The sequence below is a fragment of the Hyla sarda genome, chromosome 3, assembly GCF_029499605.1.
Source record: "Hyla sarda isolate aHylSar1 chromosome 3, aHylSar1.hap1, whole genome shotgun sequence".
NCBI lineage: Eukaryota > Metazoa > Chordata > Amphibia > Anura > Hylidae > Hyla > Hyla sarda.
The window spans coordinates 17,248,532-17,273,228 of NC_079191.1; the positions used below are offsets into that span (position 1 = coordinate 17,248,532).

At 43.3% G+C, this 24,697-nt stretch overlaps 1 protein-coding gene across 4 annotated transcripts in view; it reads left to right on the forward strand.

Annotated features, from left to right (window-relative positions):
- Positions 1-24,697, forward strand: part of HMBOX1 (homeobox containing 1) — a 130,096-nt gene that overhangs the window by 70,771 nt on the left and 34,628 nt on the right. For 3 of the 4 annotated variants that reach the window (XM_056563822.1, XM_056563824.1, XM_056563825.1), the window contains exons 2-3: positions 2,910-3,089; positions 21,515-21,985. In XM_056563822.1, the coding sequence (XP_056419797.1) occupies positions 3,058-3,089; positions 21,515-21,985 (503 nt within the window). In that variant the 5' untranslated portion in view covers positions 2,910-3,057. The remainder of the gene's footprint in view (positions 1-2,909; positions 3,090-21,514; positions 21,986-24,697) is intronic. The other variant, XM_056563823.1, reaches the window with a different exon arrangement.

The window sequence follows — 24,697 nt, forward strand, 5'->3', positions numbered from 1 at the left end:
AATGTTTCAAGAAAATTAAGTATTTTTCATAGAAAAGGATTGCAGTAACACATGTTTTGCTATACACGTTTGTTCCCTTTGTGTGTATTGGAACTAAACCAAAAGAAATTTTGACATAATGTCACACCAAACTCCAAAAATGGTCTGGACAAAATTATTTGCACCCTTTCAAAATTGGGGATAAATAAGGTTGTTTCAAGCATGTGATGTTCCTTTAAACTCACCTGGGGCAAGTAACAGGTGTGAGCAATATAAAAATCACACCTGAAAGCAGATAAAAAGGAGAGAAGTTCACTTAGTCTTTGCATTGTGTGTCTATGTGTGCCACACTAAGCATGGACAACAGAAAGGAGAAGAGAACTGTCTGAGGACTTGAGAACCAAAATTGTGGAAAAATATCAACAATCTGATGGTTACAAGTCCATCTCCAGAGATCTAGATTTGCCTTTGTCCACAGTGCCTAAAATTATCAAGAAGTTTGCAACCCATGGCACTGTAGCTAATCTCCCTGGGCCTGGACAGAAGAGAAAAATTGATGAAAGGTGTCAACGCAGGATAGTCTGGATGGTGGATAAGCAGCCCCAAACAAGTTCCAAAGATATTCAAGCTGTCCTGCAGGCTCAGGGAGCATCAGTGTCAGCGCGAACTATCCATCGACATTTAAATGAAATGAAACACTATGGAGGAGACCCAGGAGGACCCCACTATGGAGGAGACCCAGGAGGACCCCACTATGGAGGAGACCCAGGAGGACCCCACTATGGAGGAGACCCAGGAGGACCCCACTATGGAGGAGACCCAGGAGGACCCCACAACTGACACAGAGACGTAGAAAAGCGAGACTACATTTTGCCAAAATGAACTAGAGTAGCCAAAATCCTTCTGGGAAAATGTCTTGTGGACAAATCGGACCAAGATAGAATTTTTGGTAAAGCCCATCATTCTACTGTTTACCGAAAACGGAATGAGGCCTACAAAGAAAAGAGCACAGAACCTACAGTGAAATATGGTTGAGGTCAGTGATGTTTTGGGTTGTTTTGCTGCCTCTGGCACTGGGGGCCTTGAATGTGTACAAGACATCATGAAATCTGAGGATTACCAATGGATTTTGGGTCGCACTGTACAGCTCAGTGTCAGAAAGCTGGGTTTGTGTCTGAGATCTTGGGTCTTCCAGCAGGACAATGACCCCAAACATACGTCAAAAAGTACCTAGAAATGGATGACAACAAAGTGCTGGAGAGTTCTGAAGTGTCAGCAATGAGTCCAGATCTAAATCCCATTGATCACCTGTGGAGAGATCTTATAATTACTGTTGGGAAAAGATGCCTTCCAATAAGAGACCTGGAGCAGTTTGTAAAGGAAGAGTGGTCCAACATTCCGGCTGAGAGGTGTAAGAAGCTTATTGATGGTTATAGGGAGCCACTGATTTTTTACAAAGATTGTGCAAACAAATATTAAGTTAAGGGGCCAATAATTTTGTCCAGACCATTTTTGGAGTTTGGTGACATTATGTCCAATTTGCTTTTTTCCTCCCTTTTTTGGTTTAGTTCCAATACACACAAAGGGGATAAACATGTGTACAGCAAAACAGGTGTTACTGCAATCCTTTTCTTTCAGAAATACCTCATTTTCTAGAAAAACTTCAGGGGCGCAAACATTTACGGTCATGACTATATATGGCGGCATCTTCATTTCAGAAAGTGTATAGTATTAAATGGGCACTGTCATAAAAAAAACTCTTGCACTCCTTATGGTAAATAAAAAATCTCTCTAATGTACTTTGTTTTAAAAATAAAATGACGTTTTCTGTTTTGTTTGTGTTTAAAAAAGCTGCCACTAGGTGTCTCCCTACTTGTCCAGTTCACATTTACCCCCTTCTCTTGCACAGACTTTGGACTCCTGTTGGCCTGGCAGAAGTCCAAAATCAGGAAATGCAGTCTGGAGTGCTGAGGAGGGTGTGTGCAGCCTTATCAAATCATTGCTCATCTCACACTGAACTGCTCTGGGCTGTGTGTAGCAGAGTGAGGGAGGAAGTTCTTCCCTGTATGGCTTCAGATGATGTCACGCCTGCTGGGGAATGCCCCTTCCCAGTCTGTGAATCTGACTGAGACTGAGCAGAAAATACAGAGAAAAATCAAGGTAGAAAACTAAAAAATTTAAAAAAATAAAGGCAGAGGGTGGTTTATCATGATGGGGGCAGTGACCTGGGAGAATTATAAAGTTTAACAAGATCATGATGTACTCTTTAAAGAGATACATATCCGTGTTTTGGAAAGCACAGTGATAACCACTATGGCTGTTCCCGCTTTGTTATGTTTTAGTGTTTTAACCTGTGTTTCCCCAGTTGTGGCAGAACAGCAATTCCCAATGGAGAGGTAAAGGTGTGAGAACCCTGAACATTCAGGGTAACATATATACAGAACCATTCAGACTAGATATTTAGCAGTCCGAGGAAGCTTTGTGACAACACTAGGGTGTCCATATTGGCTTTCTGTGTTTTTTTTTTTTCGTGCCTTTATATGGGGGGGGGGGGGGTTAGGTAATGAGGAATACATCGATAATGTCAATTATATGCCATGTCAATACTTTTTTTTTTTTTTTTACACGTATCAATGTTGTCTCCTTTCATTCAGCAGGTTCATCTTTTTATAAAGTAAATAGTATTAAATGGGTAATTATGATACAAAACCATTCAGAAAAGATATTTAGGAGTCTGGGGAAGCTTTGTGACAAATACTAATATGGCGGCCATATTAGTTTTCTCCCGGCTTTCAAGAAAGTACTGAGTAGCTGTTTTTGTTTTTTTTTGCTTTTATGTAGTTGAGCGTTTTATTCATAGATAATGTCTATTATATACCGTATCATGACTTTTTTTTTTTTTTACACTAATGTTGTCCACTTTCATTCAGCAGGTTCATCTTTTCTCTAAGGACGCGAGGGACCAGCGAGTGTTTCACCAGAGGACCGTATAGCCGCTTCCTTGGATCGGATCTATTATTTTTTTTCTCCCCGGCATGGTGCCCAGCTGTGGCTGGCCTCGCCTATGATTCTGCTGATATGCGTCCATCTGCAGACGGAAGCGTCCTGAGGTCAGCGGCTTCTGGTGTTGTCCTATTGTGTGGATTACTTGCCGTATCGCTTTACTTTTGTTTTATTACTTTGCAGTATTTCTTTTTTTTTTTTTTATGTAATGTAATATGATGTAAATTATTCTATTATGTCATTTGCTCATGTTGTACACAGGTTTATCTGCTTTCTGCCCTTCGCTACATTGTAAAATAATCTTTATTTAATGACTTTCTGCAGAGCTTGTTGTTTATGCATAGCAGTGGAGCTAAACAATTCCAGCTTACCTGTTTATAACACAAATATATATATATATATATATATATATATATATACACACACATAGATATATATATATATATATATATATATATATATATATCTATCTCCATTCAGAGAGGCCACAGTGTGATTGTGTCCCCTTCCATGGTGCACCACTATTTCTTGTTCTCTCTATTTCATGTGGCAGGAACAGAACTGGGCTGTTTGGCAGTTGTACACACACAGTAACTTCCTCCCTTAGTTGTTTAGCCACACGGCACAACAGTCAGTCTTTACGGCTATTCCATGAAGTAATGATGATGAAAGTGCACTGATCAGGGATGATTTACACAGTACACTGCTTTAAATGTTATGTTGATGGGGTAGTGTTACTGTTACACTGGGTTTACAAGGTACTATAGGAGCAGAAATGCAAGTAACAGCAGCAATGAAGGGGTTACACTACCTGCTGCTGAGAACATAAAAGAAGGGTGGCTGGGAGATCACACATTACTGTGGAAATACAGCATACTTTCTCCCTGTTTTTTTGTATGGGTGGTCAGAGATGAAAGGGAAGCATTGATTTACCTTTTGTGGCTCATATTCAGCAGGCAAACTGGCTCATCTTACAGGTACACAGCCCAGGCTGCCTAAGGCTCTCTCCTTCTTCTCAACAGAGAACATGCTAAGCCACACCCCAACTTCCTGTGTGTTCTTTTTTTTTTGTCCTGGCTATCCCTCTTACTAGAGACAGAAATCCCCTGGCAAAAGGGAGACTCCTATTTACAAGGTTTTAGAGCTGCTTTTCTGGGTAAGGAGTAATTTTTGGTGAATGTAGAGATTTGTGAATGTGTAAGGAAACATGGAGGAAAGACTACCTCACACTCTAATGCAGTGGTCTCCGAACTGTGGCCCTCCAGATGTTGCAAAACTCCAACTCCCAGCATACACAGACAGCTAACGGCAGCTCCGCACGACCTCTAGTGCCACCCTGCACGACCTCTAGTGCCACCCCACATGCTTAGCCACCATTCAGTTTCTCTGAAGAGACCTATTAATGTTGTAACGACAGAAATTACTCTGAGCAGATAACACATCGGGGGCCCCAGGACTGGATTGTCGTTTTATTTAATTTATTTTTATTTTTTATGCTGGTTTGTTTGTAGTACACAACACTTTTACCGCTGTTTAAACAAATATATTTCATTAAGTTGTTTGCATGGCTGCCGATCCCAATTTACAAATTATTTTTTTTCTTCCTGGTTGCTTTATTAAGTACCTGTACTGTCATCCTCCCTTCCTCCCCATCCCAATAAAAAGACGACTATTGGACATCACAGAAACCCCGCTCCGTCACCACGAGCCTCATCCTCTGCCGATCCGCGGCTTTGATCTCGTTCTGATCCTTTTGAAACTGAGATTTTCTGGTTCAGTTCATGTCGCTCCAAGAATTGACTTTTGTGCACTGGAGAGATACCTGACGAAGTAAACGGGATCGGGTCACGTCTGCAGAGCTTCAGGCAGCAGCGGCTTCAGTCCTTAGAAACACATCGGGGTGGGGGGGGGGGGGATTGTTTTTAGTTAGGTGTTTTTTTTTGTTTTTTTTTTTTTTTTTCACATAATGACATGTAAATACAACAAGCGGAATATCTCTGGATAAAATGTAGGAAGACTCGTGGTCGTCTGCTGGGAACAAGCGACTCGTCTTCTAGTTGTCCATAATCTGAGGCTCTTGTTGCATAGTAACCATAGCCGTTGGCTGTCCGGGCATGCTGGGAGTTGTAGTTTCACAACAACTGGAGACACACTGTTTGGAAAACACTGCTTTAAAGGGGTACTCCGCTGGAAAACATATTTTTATTAAATCATCTGATGCCAGATTTGTAAATTACTTCTATTAAAAACTTCTATTACATTTTTTTTTTAAACTGAATCCTTTCAGTGCTTATCAGCTGCTGTAAACTACAGAGGAAGTTCTTTTCTTTTTGAATTTCATTTCTGTCTGACTACAGTGCTCTCTGCTGACACCACTTTCCATATCAGGAACTGTCCAGAGCAGGGTAGGTTTGCTATGGGGATTTGCTCCTAATCTGGACAGTTCCTGACATGGACAGAGGTGTCAGCAGAGAGCATTGTGGTCAGACAGAAAAGAACTTCACAACTTCCTGTGGATCATACAGCAGCTGTTAAGTACTGGAAAGATTAATATTTTTAAATAGAAGTTATTTACAAATCTGTATAATTTTCTGGAGCCAGTTGATTTAAAAAAAAATATATATATATAGTTTCCCAGCGGAGTACCCCTTTAAGTAGGATTTTGGATGTTGTAGTTTAACAGCTGGAGAGTCGCAGGTTGTGGGACGCTGCTCTAAGCGTATGTTCTCATAGTGAATATGCAGAAAAATTTTGACAATTTTCTATCTGAACGGCAATGCAGTCCGTGGCTGTGATGTCATGAGGGGTGTGGGCGAAAACAGCTTTCAGAATATTTACTTCCTAGTGCTGTGTGCGCGATGTGGGGGGCGGGGGGTGACGTCATGAGGGGGTGTGGCCGTAGCGCGCGCATACAGTGTTTGGAACTAAATGTTCCGTATGCGGGCTAGTGGAGTACCCCTTTAAGGGATGCAGTTGCAGAACTACAAATCCCAGCATGCCCGGACAGCCAACTGCTGTCCGGGCATGCTGGTAGTTGTAGTTTTGCAACATCTGGAGGTCTGCAGTTTGTCTACCACTGTTATTTGACTGCTGTTATCACCAGTGGACCGGCCGGTGCCCTTGGGGGTGGGGTGGGAGGGTCATTTACATGAGCCCATGCCTCACACCTTCTCCTTTCCAGTATCGTGCATGCTCCATAGACATGAGTGTACATTGCACACAGTTGGAGCTATAGTGTCCCGTCCTTTATGTCTGTATGTCCGAGTATAGAGTTAACCCTTTTGACGCGCGGCGAGTCACGTTCACATTGAAGACTTCCTTACCAGGCTTTGATAAAATAAGATAAACTTGTGAGATTCCAGCGTTTTGAAGCCAGGCCGCCACCGTCTTGTCCTTGGCAATGAGACAATGATATTCTTAATGCTTCTATTGTCAGCACCAGCTGCTATATTTAAGCTGCTGTCACTGTATAATAGGCCGGGGAAGATAAGGGGGGGCATCTTCATTAACGTCTGTAGAGGATGTCGAGCGCTTCCTTTCCTCCCTTATTTCCTCTTTTTTCTTTATTTTTCTTTTATCTGAATATATATATATATATATATATATATATATATATATATATATATTGTGTGTGAGATAGATATATATATATATATATATATATATCTATCTCTCTATCTCCCTTTCCAATGTCCCTGAACGGACCCTGCACTTTGTCATCCCCACTACCATCCAGGGCTGGGAACTGAGGGGCTTCCTGTTCTTAAACTGGATGGAACTGTACGTACATACGGTTCTGCACGGTTCCCATTGACTCCCATGTTAAAAAAATTTAAAAAAAAGTATACGCTTTATTACGGTTTTTCACCCGGACCAAAGAACATGGTAGTCTACGGTTTTGGGTACGGGTAAATAAACAGGACAAAACCGTGTAAGACGCAAAATGGACTAAATCGAATGATGCATTTGACATACGGTTTACATTAGGGATGTCCCGATACTGGTACTAGCTCTTAGACCCTGTTGGGTGACACAAGTTGAGATATGTTTCGGATATATGGAAGCTCTTGTATCCTGTTGAGATACAGTTGGGATAAAAGGAGCCTAGATAAAAGATGGGATACATGAAGGCTCTAGGACGTTGTTGGGAGCCTCTAGCATGGATGCAAGATGAGATACGGTTGGGTACTTTGGAGTCATACAGGTTCCCTATGGCACCCTACAACACGGTTACATACAGATGTTACAACTGACCCTGACCCAGCTGTGATATGGTGTGCGCCCGTGTTCACAGGTCCTGAACATACCTATACTGTGCGGACTTGTGTGCTTGTCACATGACCTGGACAAATAAAGGGTCACCTGATGTTCTGCAGTTGAAGTTAACACATTCTGCCACAAGTTAGGCTGCATTCACACCACGTTTTTGCTATACAGTTCCCGTGTCAGGTTTTTGAGGAAAAACGGATTCCTCAAAACCTGACTAAACTGTATCAAAACGTGTGTACAAATTTTAACCCATATACAGTTAAAAACCGTATACGGTTTGAAAACTGACATCCGGTTGCATCCGTTTTTAAGAAAAAAATGTATACGTTTTTAACTTTTCACTCCATTTTGAACAAAGTTTTACTTGTTTGATTGAAATTCCAAGAGAAAAAACTGTGCAAAGTCAAAAACCGTATGGTGAAAACCGTATGGTGACTCCCATGTTAAAAAAAATACGTATATGGTTTAATACAGTTTTTCAACCGGACCTAAAACCGTGGTAGACTACGGGTTTGGGTACAGGAAAAAAACCTGACAAAACCTTACAGGATGCAAAACGGACACAACCTGATGCATCTTTTGGCATACGGTTTTCAATGGAGGGTCAATGCGTACGGTTTTCAATGGAGAGTCAATGCATACGTTTTCCAATACGGTTCCATACGGTTTTCACACAGAAAACGTATACGGGACTGTATTGTAAAAACGTGGTGTGAATGCAGCCTAACAGTAATAGCAGAACAACAAAAAATATCCAGCACTCACCGCCGCAGTATGGATCAACAAGGCTCCTCTTTGGGACCTCTGACAGACAAGGTTAACGTGGGGCGCTCAGAGGCGAATGGCGGCAGTTTCACACAGCGTGATACGCGTCTTCCGGCCTCGTACATCTGTTGTAGGTCACAAAGAGGAGCCGGTTGACCCATGCTGCTGCGGTGAGTGCAGGATATTTTTAGTATTTTATATGCTCGCAGTGTTTATCCAGGATCCATAGTTGAAGACTACTGAGACATACACTGCTCAAAAAAATAAGGGGAACACTTACACAACACAATGTAACTCCAAGTCACTGACACTTCTGTGAAATCCCACTGTCCACTCAGGAAGAACACTGATTGACAATCAATGTCACATGGAACAGACAACAGGTGGAAATTATAGGCAATTAGCAAGACACCCCCCAATAAAGGAGTGGTTCTGCAGGTGGTGACCACAGACCACTTCTCAGTTCCTATGCTTCCTGGTTGATGCTTTGGTCACTTTTGAATGCTGGCGGTGCTTTCACTCTAGTGGTAGCATGAGACGGAGTCTACAACCCACACAAGTGGCTCAGGTAGTGCAGCTCATCCAGGATGGCACATCAATGTGAGCTGTGGCAAGAAGGTTTGCTGTGTCTGTCAGCGTAGTGTCCAGAGCATGGAGGCGCTACCAGGAGACAGGCCAGTACATCAGGAGACATGGAGGAGACCGTAGGAGGGCAACAACCCAGCAGCAGGATCGCTACCTCCTCCTATGTGCATGGAGGAGCACTGCCAGAGCCCTGCAAAATGACCTCCAGCAGGCCACAAATGTGCATGTGTCCATCAGAAACAGACTCCATGAGGGTGGTATGAGGGCCCGACGTCCACAGGAGGGGGTTGTGCTTACAGCCCAACACCGTGCAGGATGTTTGGCATTTGCCAGAGAAACCAAGATTGGCAAATATGCCACTGGCGCCCTGTGCTCTTCACAGATGAAAGCAGGTTCACACTGAGCACATGTGACAGACTTGACAGAGTCTGGAGACGCCGTGGAGAACGTTCTGCTGCCTGCAACATCCTCCAGCATGACCGGTTTGGCGGTGGGTCAGTAATGGTGTGGGGTGGTATTTCTTTGGGGACCGCACAGCCCTCCATGTACTTGCCAGAGGTAGCCTGACTGCCGTTAGGTACCGAGATGAGATCCTCAGACCCCTTGTGAGGCCATAGGCTGGTGCGGTTGGGTTCCTCCTAATACAAGACAATGCTAGACCTCATGTGTCTGGAGTGTGTCAGCAGTTCCTGCAAGAGGAAGGCATTGATGCTATGGACTGGCCGCCCGTTCCCCAGACCTGAATCCGATTGAGCACATCTGGGACATCTCGCTCCATCCACCACAGACTGTCCAGGAGTTGGCGGATGCTTTAGTCCAGGTCTGGGAGGACATCCCTCAGGAGACCATCCACCACCTCATCAGGAGCATGCCCAGGCGTTGTAGGGAGGTCATACGGGCACGTGGAGGCCACACACACTACTGAGCCTCATTGGCACTTGTATTAAGGACATTACATAAAGTTGGATCAGCCTGTAGTGGGGTTTTCCACTGTGATTTTGAGTGTGACTCCATATCCAGACCTCCAGGGGTTGATACATTTGATTTCCATGGATAATTTTTGTGATGATTTTGTAGTCAGCGCATTCAACTATGTAAAGAGGAAAGTATTTCATACGATTAGTTCATTCATTCAGATCTAGGACGTATTATCTTAGGGTCCCCTTTATGTTTTTTGAGCAGTGTACAAGTGACGGTGCCGCTCTGATCTTTGCTGTGTTTACATTCGGCCGAAATCCAACATTTTTCTTACACTATACAAACGTCTGCCCTCCTGTCACACATGAAGCTCCATGTACACGTCCAGCTTACAGGGTTTTCCGGTTATATTTAAATAACGCTGAATCTGTGTATTAATGGAAAGTTCCGCAACATTTTTAATAAACTTAGTTTCACTTCCTCATCATTTTTAAGATATTTATTTGTCGTCTGTGAAAGGGGATGCACAGAGAAAGTAAACCTCATATATACCCAGGCCTGAGAAATTACTATATTTATATACAATGCTCTGTGAGCTAAACATCCTAGACTCCAGACTGATACATTGTACATAGCTAGCCTGGCTCTTAGCAGATGAAAAATGTTATCCAGTCTAGACAATGCTCTGTAAGCAGAACACATTAGCAGCAGCTGCAGACATCTTTTTTGTTTGCTACAGTGTATTAATCTGGCTAAAGCCCAGACTGGATACAATTGTATCACTTCTCAGCTGAGAGCAGGACTAGCTATGTACAATGTATCAGTCTGGAGTCCAGGATGTTTAGCTCACAGAGCATTGTCTAGACTGGATACAATTGTATCACTTCTCAGCTGAGAGCAGGACTAGCTATGTACAATGTATCAGTCTGGAGTCCAGGATGTTTAGCTCACAGAGCATTGTCTAGACTGGATACAATTGTATCACTTCTCAGCTGAGAGCAGGACGAGCTATGTACAATGTATCAGTCTGGAGTCCAGGATGTTTAGCCCACAGAGCATTGTCTAGACTGGATAAAATGGTATCACTTCTCAGCTGAGAGCAGGACTAGCTATGTACAATGTATCAGTCTGGAGTCCAGGATGTTTAGCTCACAGAGCATTGTCTAGACTGGATACAATTGTATCACTTCTCAGCTGAGAGCAGGACTAGCTATGTACAATGTATCAGTCTGGAGTCCAGGATGTTTAGCTCACAGAGCATTGTCTAGACTGGATACAATTGTATCACTTCTCAGCTGAGAGGAGGACGAGCTATGTACAATGTATCAGTCTGGAGTCCAGGATGTTTAGCTCACAGAGCATTGTCTAGACTGGATACAATTGTATCACTTCTCAGCTGAGGGCAGGACTAGCTATGTACAATGTATCAGTCTGGAGTCCAGGATGTTTAGCTCACAGAGCATTGTCTAGACTGGATACAATTGTATCACTTCTCAGCTGAGGGCAGGACTAGCTATGTACAATGTATCAGTCTGGAGTCCAGGATGTTTAGCTCACAGAGCATTGTCTGAGAGCAGGGCTGGGTATGTACAGGTTTTGCTGCTCTTGAATATAAACCAAATTGCTGCCAATGAATGAGAACAAAAAGATATAATGAAACTGGTGAGAAACCCATTGAAGACCAGGCTACTGCAGCTTACACCAAACATAGCTCTAATAGGCTAATATAGTGTTCACACCAGTGTTTCCCAACCAGGGTGCCTTCAGCTGTTGCAAAACTACAACTCCCAGAATGCCCGGACAGCCAAAGGCTGTCCGGCCATTCTGGGAGTTGTAGTTTTGCAACATCTGGAGGGACACTGGTTGGGAAACACTTGCTCACACTAAGTGACTTCAATGTATTTTACTCTGCTCTGTTCACACTGCGTTATTTCCGCTCACGGAATTCTGCCGCGGAATTCCGTTCCGCTAGAAGAAAGAACATGTTCATTCTTCTTGCGGAATATGCGAGCAGAAGTCCATTGAAGCACATGGTAAAAAAAAATCTGCTTCACATAGTTTCCGCGCAGAGTTTGCGCAAAATTTGCACGGAAATTCCGCACAAATAAATAAACAAATTAAAAGGGAAATTCATATTCGTGGTTGTAGTCCAGCAAAATAAAAAAAAAAAAAAAAAAAAGTTTCCTCCTATATTCCACACAGAAAATCTGCACGGAAAATCGGCGTTAAAAAAAAAAACATACATTTTGAGGCAGAATTTTTACGCGAGGATTCCTCTCCTATTGTGAACGCACCCTAAGCTGCTCATATCTTGGCCCGTGTTCACATTCCTACAGTCAGAAGTATATCGTATCCCGTTTATCTTCCTCCAATAGTGACTTAAGATATTTGCCCGTCGTCTGACATGTTTACCTTTTTTTCCTTTTTTTTGTAGTAAGGTAATTACGGAGCCGCCATTAATCAGGCAGAGCCCTGTATACACATTACGGGTGACAGCGCGCGCCGCTCCCTCATTTGTCATTATAAGGGAAGTTACCAGTTTAGGACTGGCGAAGGCTCCCGATCCGGCTCATGGTTTGTATTAAAGGAGTTTTCCGGCTTTATGTAAACAAAGCTTTATCATTGTCGCAGAATTCAAGTGTAGAATCCACATCCTAAATCCTAGAAGAATCCGGAACATGTGGACTATGAATGGAAACGGCTACAACGTTATCATATCCTTTTGTATTTGTTGCTCATCTTTATCCTTATCTATGCTTGCTGTCCTATCTAGTCTTGGAGTGGAGACAATTGTATCCAGTCTAGACAATGCTATGTGAGCTGAACATCCTGGACTCCAGACTGATACATTGTACATAGCTAGTCCTGCTCTCAGCTGAGAAGTGATACAATTGTATCCAGTCTAGACAATGCTCTGTGAGCTAAACATCCTGGACTCCAGACTGATACATTGTACATAGCTAGTCCTGCTCTCAGCTGAGAAGTGATACAATTGTATCCAGTCTAGATAATGCTCTGTGAGCTAAACATCCCGGACTCCAGACTGATACATTGTACATAGCTAGTCCTGCTCTCAGCTGAGAAGTGATACAATTGTATCCAGTCTAGATCATTGTTTTCCAAACAGTGTGACTCCAACTGTTGCAAAACTATAACTCCCAGCATGCCCGGACAGCCTTTGGCTGTTCGGGCATGCTGGGAGTTGTACATTTGCAACTGCTTGAGGCACAGTGTTTCACAAACACTGGTTTAGACAATGCTCTGTAAGCTACACATCCTAGACTGATACATTGTGCATAGCTCGACCTGCTCTCACCCGAGAAGTGATGCAATTGTATCCAGTCTAGACAATGCTCTGTGAGCTAAACATCCTGGACTCCAGACGGATATATTGTACATAGCTCGTCCTGCTCTCAGCTGAGAAGTGATACAATTGTATCCAGTCTAGACAATGCTCTGTGAGCTCAACATAGTTACATAGTTAGTACAGTCGAAAAAAGACATACGTCCATCAAGTTCAACCAGGGAATTAAGGGGTAGGGGTGTGGCGCGATATTGGGGAAGGGATGGGATTTTATATTTCTTCATAAGCATTAGTTATTTTGTTCCAGGAATGTATCTAACCCTGTTTTAAAGCTGTTAATTTTTCCTGCTGTGACCAGTTCCTGAGGTAGACTGTTCCATAAGTTCACAGTTCTCACGGTAAAGAAGGTGTGTCGCCCCTTGAGACTAAACTTTTTCTTCTCCAGACGGAGGGAGTGCCCCCTCGTTCTTTGGGGGGTTTTAACCTGGAACAGTTTTTCTCCATATTTTTTGTATGGGCCATTAATATACTTATATACGTTTATCATATCCCCCCTTAAACGTCTCTTCTCAAGACTAAACAATTGTAACTCCTTTAATCGCTCCTCATAGCTAAGATGTTCCATGCCACATATTAGTTTAGTCGCGTGTCTCTGCACCCTTTCCAGCTCCACAGTGTCCCTTTTATGAACAGGCGACCAAAACTGAACAGCATATTCCAGGTGAGGCCGTACCAATGCTTTATAAAGGGGGAGTATTATGTCCCTGTCCCTTGAGTCCATGCCTCTTTTGATACATGACAATATCCTGCCGGCTTTGGAAGCAGCAGCCTGACATTTGCTATTCTGTAGTCTGTGATCTACAAGTCACCCAGATCCTTCTCTACCAGTGACTCTGCCAGTTTAATCCCCCCTAAGACATACGATGCTGCAGGTTATTAGTACCCAGATGCATAACTTTACATTTATCCACATTGAACCTCATTTGCCAAGTGGATGCCCAGACACTTAGTCTATCCAAGTCATCCTGTAACTTATACACATCCTCTATAGACTGTACTGTGCTACAAAGCTTGGTGTCATCTGCAAAGATAGAAACAGAGCTGTTAATACCATCCTCTATATCATTGATAAATAAATTAAACAGCAGCGGGCCCAGTACTGAACCTTGGGGTACACCACTAATAACCGGGGACCAATCAGAGTACGAATCATTGACCACCACTCTCTGGGTACGATCCATGAGCCAGTGTTCAATCCAGTTACAAACTAAAATTTCCAAACCCAAAGACCTTAACTTACCTGTCAGACGTCTGAGGGACAGTATCAAACGCTTTAGCAAAATCCAGAAACACTATATCCACAGCCATTCCTCTGTATACACAGCCCCCCTCTATATACACAGCCCCCCTCTATATACACAGCCCCCCTCTATATACACTGCCCCCCTCTATATACACAGCCATTCCTCTGTCAAGGCTTCTACTCACCTCTTCATAAAAGCAAATTAGATTGGTGACAACTTCTATCCTTAGTAAACCCATGCTGGCTATCACTTATAATACAATTATCCCCTATGTATTCCTGTATGTAATCCCTTATAAGTCCTTCAAACAATTTACCCACAATGCACGTTAAACTTACCGGTCTATAGTTTCCTGGGGAAGACCTAGAGCCCTTTTTGAAGATTGGTACCACATTTGCCTTGCGCCAGTCCCTTGGCACAATACCAGACACCAAAGAATCTCTAAATATCATGAACAGGGGTACAGATATTACTGAACTTACCTCTCTAAGAACTCTTGGGTGTAGTCCATCCGGCCCTGGAGATTTGCTTACATTTATATCACTTAACTTACCTTGTACCATCTCTACATTAAGCCAGTTCAGTACATTACATGATGTGTTACCAGCACTGACCTGTACATGATGTGTTACCAGCACTGACCTGTACATGATGTGTTACCAGCACTGACCTGTACATGATGTGTTACCAGCACTGACCTGGCCAATGTCAGCTCCTTTTTCCATAGTGTATACAGAATTAAAGAACCCATTCAGTAGCTCCGCCTTCTCTTGATCGCCTGTGACAACCTCCCCATTATCATTATTAAGGGTTCCAACATGCTCTGTCCTTGGTTTTTTTGCATTTATATATCTAAAAAAATATTTAGGATTAGTTTTGCTTTCTTTGGCCACCTGTCTCTCGTTTAGAATTTTTGCTGTTTTTATTACATTTTTACAGATTTTATTAAGCTCCTTGTACTGTTTAAATGTTATCGCTGACCCATCAGATTTGTATTTTTTGAAGGCTATTTTTTTGTTGTTTATTGCTCTTTTAACCTCATTTGTCAGCCATGTAGGATTTAGTTTTAATCGTATATATTTGTTCCCCTTTGGTATATATTTAGCTGTATAGTTATTTAGAGTTGATTTAAAGATGTCCCATTTACCTTCTGTATCAGTATTTGAGAACACCTCCCCCCAGTCTATGTCCTGTAGTGCAGCTCTCAGCCCAGGGAAATTTGCCTTTTTAAAGTTATATGTTTTTGCCTTCCCCGTCTGTCTTTGTTTTCTACATTTTAAGTCAAAAGTAACTATATTGTGGTCGCTATTACCAAGGTTTTCCCTCACAGATACATTACCAACCAGCTCTGCGTTGTTGGAAATGATCAGATCCAACAAGGCATCACTTCTTGTTGGGTCCTCCACAAACTGGCCCATAAAATTATCCTGCAATAAATTTAGGAATTGTCGCCCCTTTGTAGTTTTAGCCAACCCCGGACCCCAATCTATATCTGGATAGTTAAAATCTCCCATTATTACCACTGTACCTGCCCGGGCGGCCCTCTCTATTTGTTTATACAGCTGACCTTCTATCTCTTCAGTGATATTAGGGGGTCTGTAGATTACACCAAATACTATTTTTTCAGTATTTCCCTCCTTTTGTAATTCTACCCACAGTGATTCCACCTCCTCAGAATCATCACACACTATGGCATCGTTCACACTGACTTTCATACCACTTCTAACATACAGACAGACTCCACCACCTTTTCTGTTCATTCTATCCTTGTGAAACAATGTAAACCCCTGCAGATTGACAGCCCAGTCATGCGAGGAGTCCAGCCATGTCTCAGTGACCCCAACTATATCAATATGTTCCTCCAGTATCAAGGCCTCAAGCTCCCCCATTTTATTTGCTAGGCTTCTGGCATTTGTGAACATACACTTTACATTTCCATCCTTTATGTTATTGGTGTTAATGGGATTCAAGGGTTTAAGTTTTATTTTCCTATGAAGCCTATTCCTATTAACTATTCTAACCCCTCCCTCCGCTCCACCCCCAGGTACATTTATAAGTCCCCCCTCTCTATCTACACTATCTTCCCCCTCTTTGCTGTAGGTTCCCTCCCCCCAAGTCCCTAGTTTAAACACTCCTCCACCCTTCTAGCCATCTTCTCCCCAAGCAAAGCTGCACCCTCCCCATTGAGGTGCAGCCCGTCCCTACGGTAGAGCCGGTAACCGACAGCGAAGTCGGCCCAGTTCTGCATGAACCCAAACCCCTCCTTCCTAAACCAGCTTCTGAGCCACTTGTTTACCTCCCTGATCTCCCGCTGCCTCTCTGGTGCGGCTCGTGGTACTGGTAGTATTTCAGAAAAGACTACCTTGGAGGTCCTTGCCTTAAGCTTGCGGCCTAAGTCCCTGAAATCATTTTTAAGGACACTCCACCTACCTCTTACTTTGTCATTGGTGCCAATATGTACCATGACTGCTGGGTCCTCTCCAGCCCCGCCCAGCAACCTGTCAACCCGATCCGCGATGTGCCGAACTTGTGCGCCAGGCAGACAACACACTGTTCGGCGATCCCAGTCTTTGTGACAGATTGCCCTGTCTGTCCCCCTAATAATTGAGTCCCCCACCACTAGTATCTGTCTGGCCTTCCCTGTACTCCTCCCTCCCTCCTTTCTGGAGCAGACACCCCCCTGGCGGTCAGAGGCAGTATCCTGCTGCAGTTCTGCTAGCTCTGTAATGGCATCCCCCTCATCTGCCAAGCGGGCAAACTTGTTGGGTTGTGCCCGTTCAGGACTCCAGACTGATACATTGTACATAGCTAGTCCTCCTCTCAGCCGAGAAGTGATACAATTGTATCCAGTCTAGACAATGCTCTGTGAGCTAAACATCCCGGACTCCTGACTGATACATTGTACATAGCTAGTCCTGCTCTCAGCTGAGAAGTGATACAATTGTATCCAGTCTAGACAATGCTCTGTGAGCTAAACATCCTGGACTCCAGACTGATACATTGTACATAGCTAGTCCTGCTCTCAGCTGAGAAGTGATACAATTGTATCCAGTCTAGACAATGCTCTGTGAGCTAAACATCCTGGACTCCAGACTGATACATTGTACATAGCTAGTCCTGCTCTCAGCTGAGAAGTGATACAATTGTATCCAGTCTAGACAATGCTCTGTGAGCTAAACATCCCGAACTCCAGACTGATACATTGTACATATAAGTGGGATTGCTGAGAGTAGGGGACCGGCTGTGCACAGTTTTACTGCCTATGGATGTTTTTTTTTCACTGACAGCAAACGATGAGGGATGGAAATACAAAGTATATCAGATAGTTATAGAGCTTCTTATTTATACAGTTATTAAGCTTCATTTGCAGAAAACCAGATAAGCCCATTATGGAAATAAATTACAGATGGTCTTCGTACTGTGAATTGATTTTTGCAGACGTGACCTGAAAGAAGTATCTAGATGAAATTTGTATAATACGAAAGGGTTCTCTATTATGGATGCCCCAAACATTAAGCAGATCACTGGGAGTTATGCTGCTAAGACACCCCCCCCCCCTCCCCCACATACAGATAGTGTGCTCAGTTTTGCTGCAGCGCCTCTGCAGGGATAATAAAGTAGTACACATTCTTCACTGAAACAAGTAATGCATGGATGACTGCAGACTCTTAGTGGCCTCTTACTAATAAGTGAGTCCTGTTGACCCCTACTAATACCCCTTCCCCCCCCCCCCTTTACCAGGCCCCTTCTGTAATATCACCCTTATTTTCAGTTGCATTCGCGTGGAACGTTGATACGTTGTGACTTTTTGACTCCAGTCTCCATAACAGTGTGTTCCAACTTAAAGGGGTACTCATCCCCTAGACAGCTTATCACCTATCCAAAAGCAGCGGGACCCCCGCGATCTCTGCTGCAGCATGGAGCGAAGTTCGCTTTGTGCACCTGATGACTAGCGATGCGGCGCTGACGTCACGGCTCCTCAATGCAAGTCTATGTGAGGGGACGTGGCGGCCATGATATCACGAGCCTCCGGTGTTGCAGGGAGATCGTGGGGGGTCCCAGCAGAGGGCCCCCCATGATCAGACATCTTATCCCCTATGCTTTGGATAGGGGATAAGATGTCTAGGGGCAGAGTACCCCTTTTAAGGCTGTCCAGGCATGCTGGGATTTGTAGTTTTGTAACAGCTGGGGGCACTCTGATAAACACTGCTCCATAGGGATATTTTAATTCCCATTAAAGGAGTACTGTAATGGAATATATGTATCTGAAGGATAGGGGATAAGTTATAGATTGCTGGTCCTACCACTGGAACCCCCCACGATCTCCCCCCACAATCTCCCATGCCCTCTCCATGTATCTCTATGAGCTAAATGGAGGGGGTGTTTTGGTCACCGCGTCATGCGAGGGATGGAACACCCCCTTCCTGTGGACTGCCGCGAGGAGTCCTAGCGGTCGGACCTTCCGTAATCTATAACTTATCCCATATCCTCCGTATAGGGGATAAGTAATATTCTACTACAGTATTCCTTTAAATGTGTACTTCACTGGCTGGCGGTCAGAACATTTAGTTCCGAACGCTGTGTGCATGTTATGCGGGTTGGCGACTCCTTCACCCCCTCCCATAGATTTGCCTTAAGGGGGCGTGATGTTACGAGGGGGCGTGGCCGACCCCCGCGCTGGGGGGGGGCGGAGAATTAGTAGAGGTCCACAGGACTTGCTTATTATCCATAGGATAGGAGATAAGTTACATATCACAACTGGGACCCCCGCGATCTCCTAAACGGGGCTCTAGCAGTCTGCTGGAAGGGGGCGTGCTGACCCCCGTACTGAGCACTGGCCAACATGTCCCCTCCATGTATCCCATAAAGGTACATGGAGGGGGCATGTCGGCCACGTCTTCGTGCAGAGGTTGTAACAGCCACTTCCGGCGGATTGCCGGGGCTGCATTTGGGAGATCACGGGGTCCCAGTGGTCGGACCCCCGTGATCTATCCTTTGCATAGGGAACAAGTTATAATTCACAGCACTACTCTTTTAAGGGCGCTGTGAGACGATGTTGTTTTCTTCGTGGAGTAATATAGAACACTGTGCGGCTGAGCGTCCTTGAGTCCGGTCTGGAATGTAGCAGAGCAAGGGGGGGCGGTGGGAATAAAAAGGGAGTGAAGGGAATAGTCTTGGTTCTGATGATCGGTGTCTGTGAGAAAGAAGAATACCTCCTGCTGAAAATGATATGAATATTTCTGATGTATAAACGTTCACTGCAGACGGCCATAGACGTAACAACCTAAATAAGTGAAGTCCTATCTATGGGATTAGACAAGTCTTAGGTTGTGTTCACACTTTCTTGTTTCTGTTTCACACATATGTTGTATACACACACAAAACCCAAATTTATAGGGGTTATCCAGGAAAAAACTTTTTTTTTATATATCGACTGGCTTCAAAAAGTTAAACAGATTTGTAAATTACTTCTATTAAAAAATCTTAATCCTTTCAGTACTTATGAGCTTCTGAAGTTAAGGTTAGAAGCAAATCCCCATAGCAAACCTCTTCTAAACTGGGCGGTTCCCGAGGCACGTGTCATCAGAGAGCACTTAGACAGAAAAGAACAACCTTATCTTCAGAACCTCATAAGTACTGAAAGGATTAAGATTTTATAATAGAAGTAATTTACAAATCTGTTTAACTTTCTGGAGCCAGTTGATATATAAAAAAAAAAGGTTTTTTCCTGGATAACCCCTTTATGGTGGGGACTTTTTTTAATGTATGTCCTAGTCTAGTAGTGCAACACAGGTTTAAGTCCTAGCCCTACAGTGCAGCAGAGGTTTGAGGAGTACCTGCCACCAAACGAAACTTTAAATATATTGTTCCTTATGTTATTATAAGACACTTTGCTCTTTACTTGCTGTTTAAATTCTCAACCTTTATATGTTTTTAATGTGATTGAAAAAACATCCACTAAATGGCTCTGTTCTGTTCCCTGACGCAAGTCAAACTGTTCATTTGGTCTCCACCCGGACTTGCAGAAGTCCGTGCGGGGCATGGTCAGCTCTTGCAGGCTTCTGTGACATCGCGCCTGCTGGGGAATGCCCACTTTCTCCTGCCAGGAGCTCATATAATGTGAGCAAGGGGAAAGGTGTGATACAGAGCTTTTCACAGCTCAGAATTTTTTTTTAAGGACAGGAGGGGTGTTAGGAGTAGTTAGGGAATATAATCTTAGTTCAGAAAATATGTTTTGATGACAGGTACTCTTTAAGACCTAACCTTACTGTGCAGAAAAAGCTTGTGGTCCTAGACTTCCCATATAGCAGAGGTTTTAGTCTTAGCCTTACTGTTCAGCAGAGGTTTTAGTTCTAGACTTACTGTACAGCAGAAGTTGTGGTCCTCGCCTTACCATGCAGCAGAAGTTTTAATCCTAGCTTTAGGCTCAGTTCATACCTCGGAATGCCTGCACGAAGAATGTCCGCACATTCTGCAGTGTGAGGGCCCTGGGATAACATGTTGATGCAAGGACCGCACGGGAATCGGAAACCTCTGTCACGGAAATTCCGCTGTGTGCACAGCGAAGCATAAACCTATGGGACTCTGCTGCTGTGGAATCTCTATGCGGAATTCCGTAAAATTCCGAGGTGTGAACATGGCCTTACTCTGCAGCAGAGGTTTTAGTTCACTTCTTACTGTGCAGCAGAGGTTATAGTCCTTGCCTAACCATGCAGCAGAGGTTTTAGTCCTATCCTTACCATGCAGCAGAGGTTTTAGTCCTATCCTTACCATGCAGCAGAGGTTTTAGTCCTATCCTTACCATGCAGCAGAGGTTTTAGTTGTTGCCATACTGTGCATGGTAAGGCTAGGACTAAAACCTCTGCTGCATGGTAAGGCTAGGACTAAAATTTCTGCTGCACGGTAAGGCTAGGACTAAAACCACTGCTGCACGGTAAGGCTAGGACTAAAACCACTGCTGCACGGTAAGGCTAGGACTAAAACCACTGCTGCACGGTAAGGCTAGGACTAAAACCTCTGCTGCACGGTAAGGCTAGGACTAAAACCACTGCTGCACGGTAAGGCTAGGACTAAAACCACTGCTGCACGGTAAGGCTAGGACTAAAACCTCTGCTGCACGGTAAGGCTAGGACTAAAACCACTGCTGCACGGTAAGGCTAGGACTTAAAGCTCTGCTGCACGGTAAGGCTAGGACTAAAACCACTGCTGCACGGAAAGGCTAGGACACAAACCGGTCCAATGCAACAAAAAGAACAGTTGCAGGGAAATCAAGTTTATCGTGGTTGTTTATCCTGATCTTGCAATGTCTCTTCTATTGTAGGGAATCTGTTGCCCTCTTTGCTTCCAACTCTAACCAGTTGTTTTTTTTTGTCTTTGTGATTTGCAGTCTGCCAGAAACCATGTCACATTACACAGATGAACCCAGATTCACCATAGAGCAGATAGACCTGCTCCAGCGTCTACGACGCACAGGAATGACCAAACACGAGATCCTCCACGCCTTGGAGACGCTAGAGCGCCTGGACCAAGAACACAGCGATAAGTTCGGAAGGAGAACAAACTACGCAAGCTACAGCAACAGCACCAACAACGTCCCCGCATCGTCCTCCACTGCCACCGCCTCAACACAGACCCTCCATTGCGGCATGTCCCCGTCGCCCAGCAACAGCTGCGACACTTCCCCGCAACCTTGCACTACCAATCAGAACGGGCGCGAGAGCAGCGAAAGGCTCCCGACCTCCAATGGGAAGCTGTCCCCAACGCGCTACCACACCAACAGCATCGCAGCCAGGTCGTACAGCTTCGAGGCCTCAGAGGAGGATCTAGACATAGACGACAAGGTCGAAGAGCTCATGAGGTCGGTATATAGGGTTGTACACACAATATTACAGCTGCTGCTTGTCTTAGCTTCACATTCATTCTCTGAAATTTCGAGACGTCTTGGCAGCGCGTGCGCGTGGAGGTCAGCTGTAGGAAATGTTTAATGGAAGAAAAATCTACCGTCCTTGAGTCGTCCTCTTATACCAAGTTCTTAGTTGCGTTGTTTTGAGGTCAACAAACATGGTGGCCTTTAGAGCTTCCACTTGACCACTTTCTAACCAGATATAGATAAAACTAAGGATCGGCTTGATAAAAGAGGATGAGTCAGACCTGCTCATATTCACCGGCAACTTTTTTTTTCCTCCTATACGGAATAAGATTGAAAGTTTCTTCTTGGCTCCCATTGCCATTGTGTCCTCCAAACCAGGTTCACGTAATGCAATCTCCCTCAACCCCCCCCCCCCCCCCTCCCCTTTCAGTATCTGGCCTGTGTTACTGGAGACATCAGCCTAATCTGCCATTCCTTATTGGAGTCTTGCCCAAAAAAGAAGCCGTATTTCTGAGCAGATCTATCTCTAATTGTGTTTCCTTCACTATTTAAGCTCTATTGCTTTTGACACCACAGTCGGGTCTCCAGTGACTAAATCACATGTGGAACACTTCAAGACTTATGTTAGTGGCCTGGCCCCCGACATGTTTCTCTCTGGGGGTTGTCATTGAATCAACCCCAGCATGTTTCCCTCTGGGGGTTTACTTTAATCATTGCTTAGTAGAGGATAGGGGGTCTTGGTGAACATCTTACAGGATGGGCCTGGTGGATGTTATTGAGATGACCTACAACTTGGACCTTTTTGATTTTTGCTATAATTTCTGGTCTATCTTCACCTAGTCAACTGTGCACTGCCTTGACCCTGAAACACAGTCACAAAATAGTATGCATGACCAGCACTAAAAGACTGCTAGAGTCTTGTTACTTTTGTTACTTTTATTACTTTCACTTTTTAAAATCTTTTTAAAATCTGCAATTGCGTAGGCATGGCACACATATACAGATGGCACATGAGAAACCTCCACCCATCCCCCTAAAAATAACTAGACCTTACTCATGGTCAAAAACAATGACAACAGCCAAGTAGGGGGCTGAAATGTGTTGGAGTTTTTGGGTCTGAGACCATGAGTAAGACCTAAAAAGGGCCGAAACACGTCAGGCTTTTATTAGTTTTTTGGGGGGATGTGGATGTTACCTACTCCTCTGCCACCTGTACATGTGAGCTGTGCTATACAAATGTGAACACTTTTAAGAATTGAAAGTAATAAAGGTAACCAAAATCTGTTTTTCAGTCCTGGCCTATTTCGTAGCTGCATAAGATACTTCATGGGCATTATATAAAAACCTCATCCCCTGAACTTTTAGGAGATGTTATTCAGCTCAGGCTCTGTTTGAATTTTATTTTTAATGTTTTTGGGGGGGGGGGAGGGATGTTAATAATAATAAATAATAATTCATAATATTATAACCCTAATAAAAGTGTGTGTATATATATATATATATATATATATATATATATGTGTGTGTGTGTGTGTCTTAAAAAATATATAGTATTGTTGATATAATAATTATATTTATATGAACAGTAATAGAAGTATTAATATTGTTATTACTATTGGTATTAACATTAGTTGTAATCTTTTTTAATCACTATTATTATTGATATAATTACATTATTATTGATAACATTATAATACATTTTATATATATATATATATATATATATATATAGTATTATAATATATTATGAACAATATTAATACTATTAATATTATTGTTGATATTATTATAAATACTGTTGATATTAACATTAGCTATTAATTTTATTATTCTTATTGATATATCTTTTTTCATTTATTTTTTGTTAGTAGTCTGTCAAAAGTGTTAAAGTTACCCAGGGTTCAGGAAACCTACCAATGTATACTATGTCACCATAGAAATCAGTGTGCAGACATATGCACCACTTGTTTTTTAGATGACGTAAGTCCCCCATAAAAATCAGGGAAAAGTTGGCTAAACCTTTCTTCTGTTGGACTGTCTAATGCAGTGTTATCTGCACAACTACAACTGCCAGCATGCCTGGACAGCCAAAGCATGCTGTGAGTTGTAGTTTTGCAACAGCTGGAGGTGATCTGTTTGGAAAACACTGGTCTAATGTTTAAGGGGGCCTCCCAATCTCATGATGGGAGGTATCATTCTGAACATTATGCACATGTAGAACTTCAGAATATGAAACAGTGGATGCAAAATCCTGTACATCATTACCAAGTGTTATAAAAGATTCCTTCACCTCTGAAACTTCATTGCAAATGACCTGGCTTGCAATGAAATTTTAGAGGTGAAGCAATCTTTTCACACTTGGTAATGATGTACATGATTTTGCATCCACTGTTTCATTTTCTGAAGTTCTGCCTGTGCATAACATTCAGAATGATAGGCAGAGGCGCATTAAGGAGTCTAACTTATAGCTTAGTAAATGGTGTCAAGAGCAAGGATTTGGCTTAGTGTCTCATGATAGCTCTACTTGGAATAGAAAGGAACTGTACAAAAAAGAATGTTTGCATTTTTATCTCAAAGGAACGAATGTACTCAGTGAACAATTCCAAGAATTTGCTCAGAAAAATTTAAACTAGGAAGGGGGGCAAAAGAATGAAAATCCATGAGTCCAATTGCCCCCCAAAACACTGCCAGAACATGTCA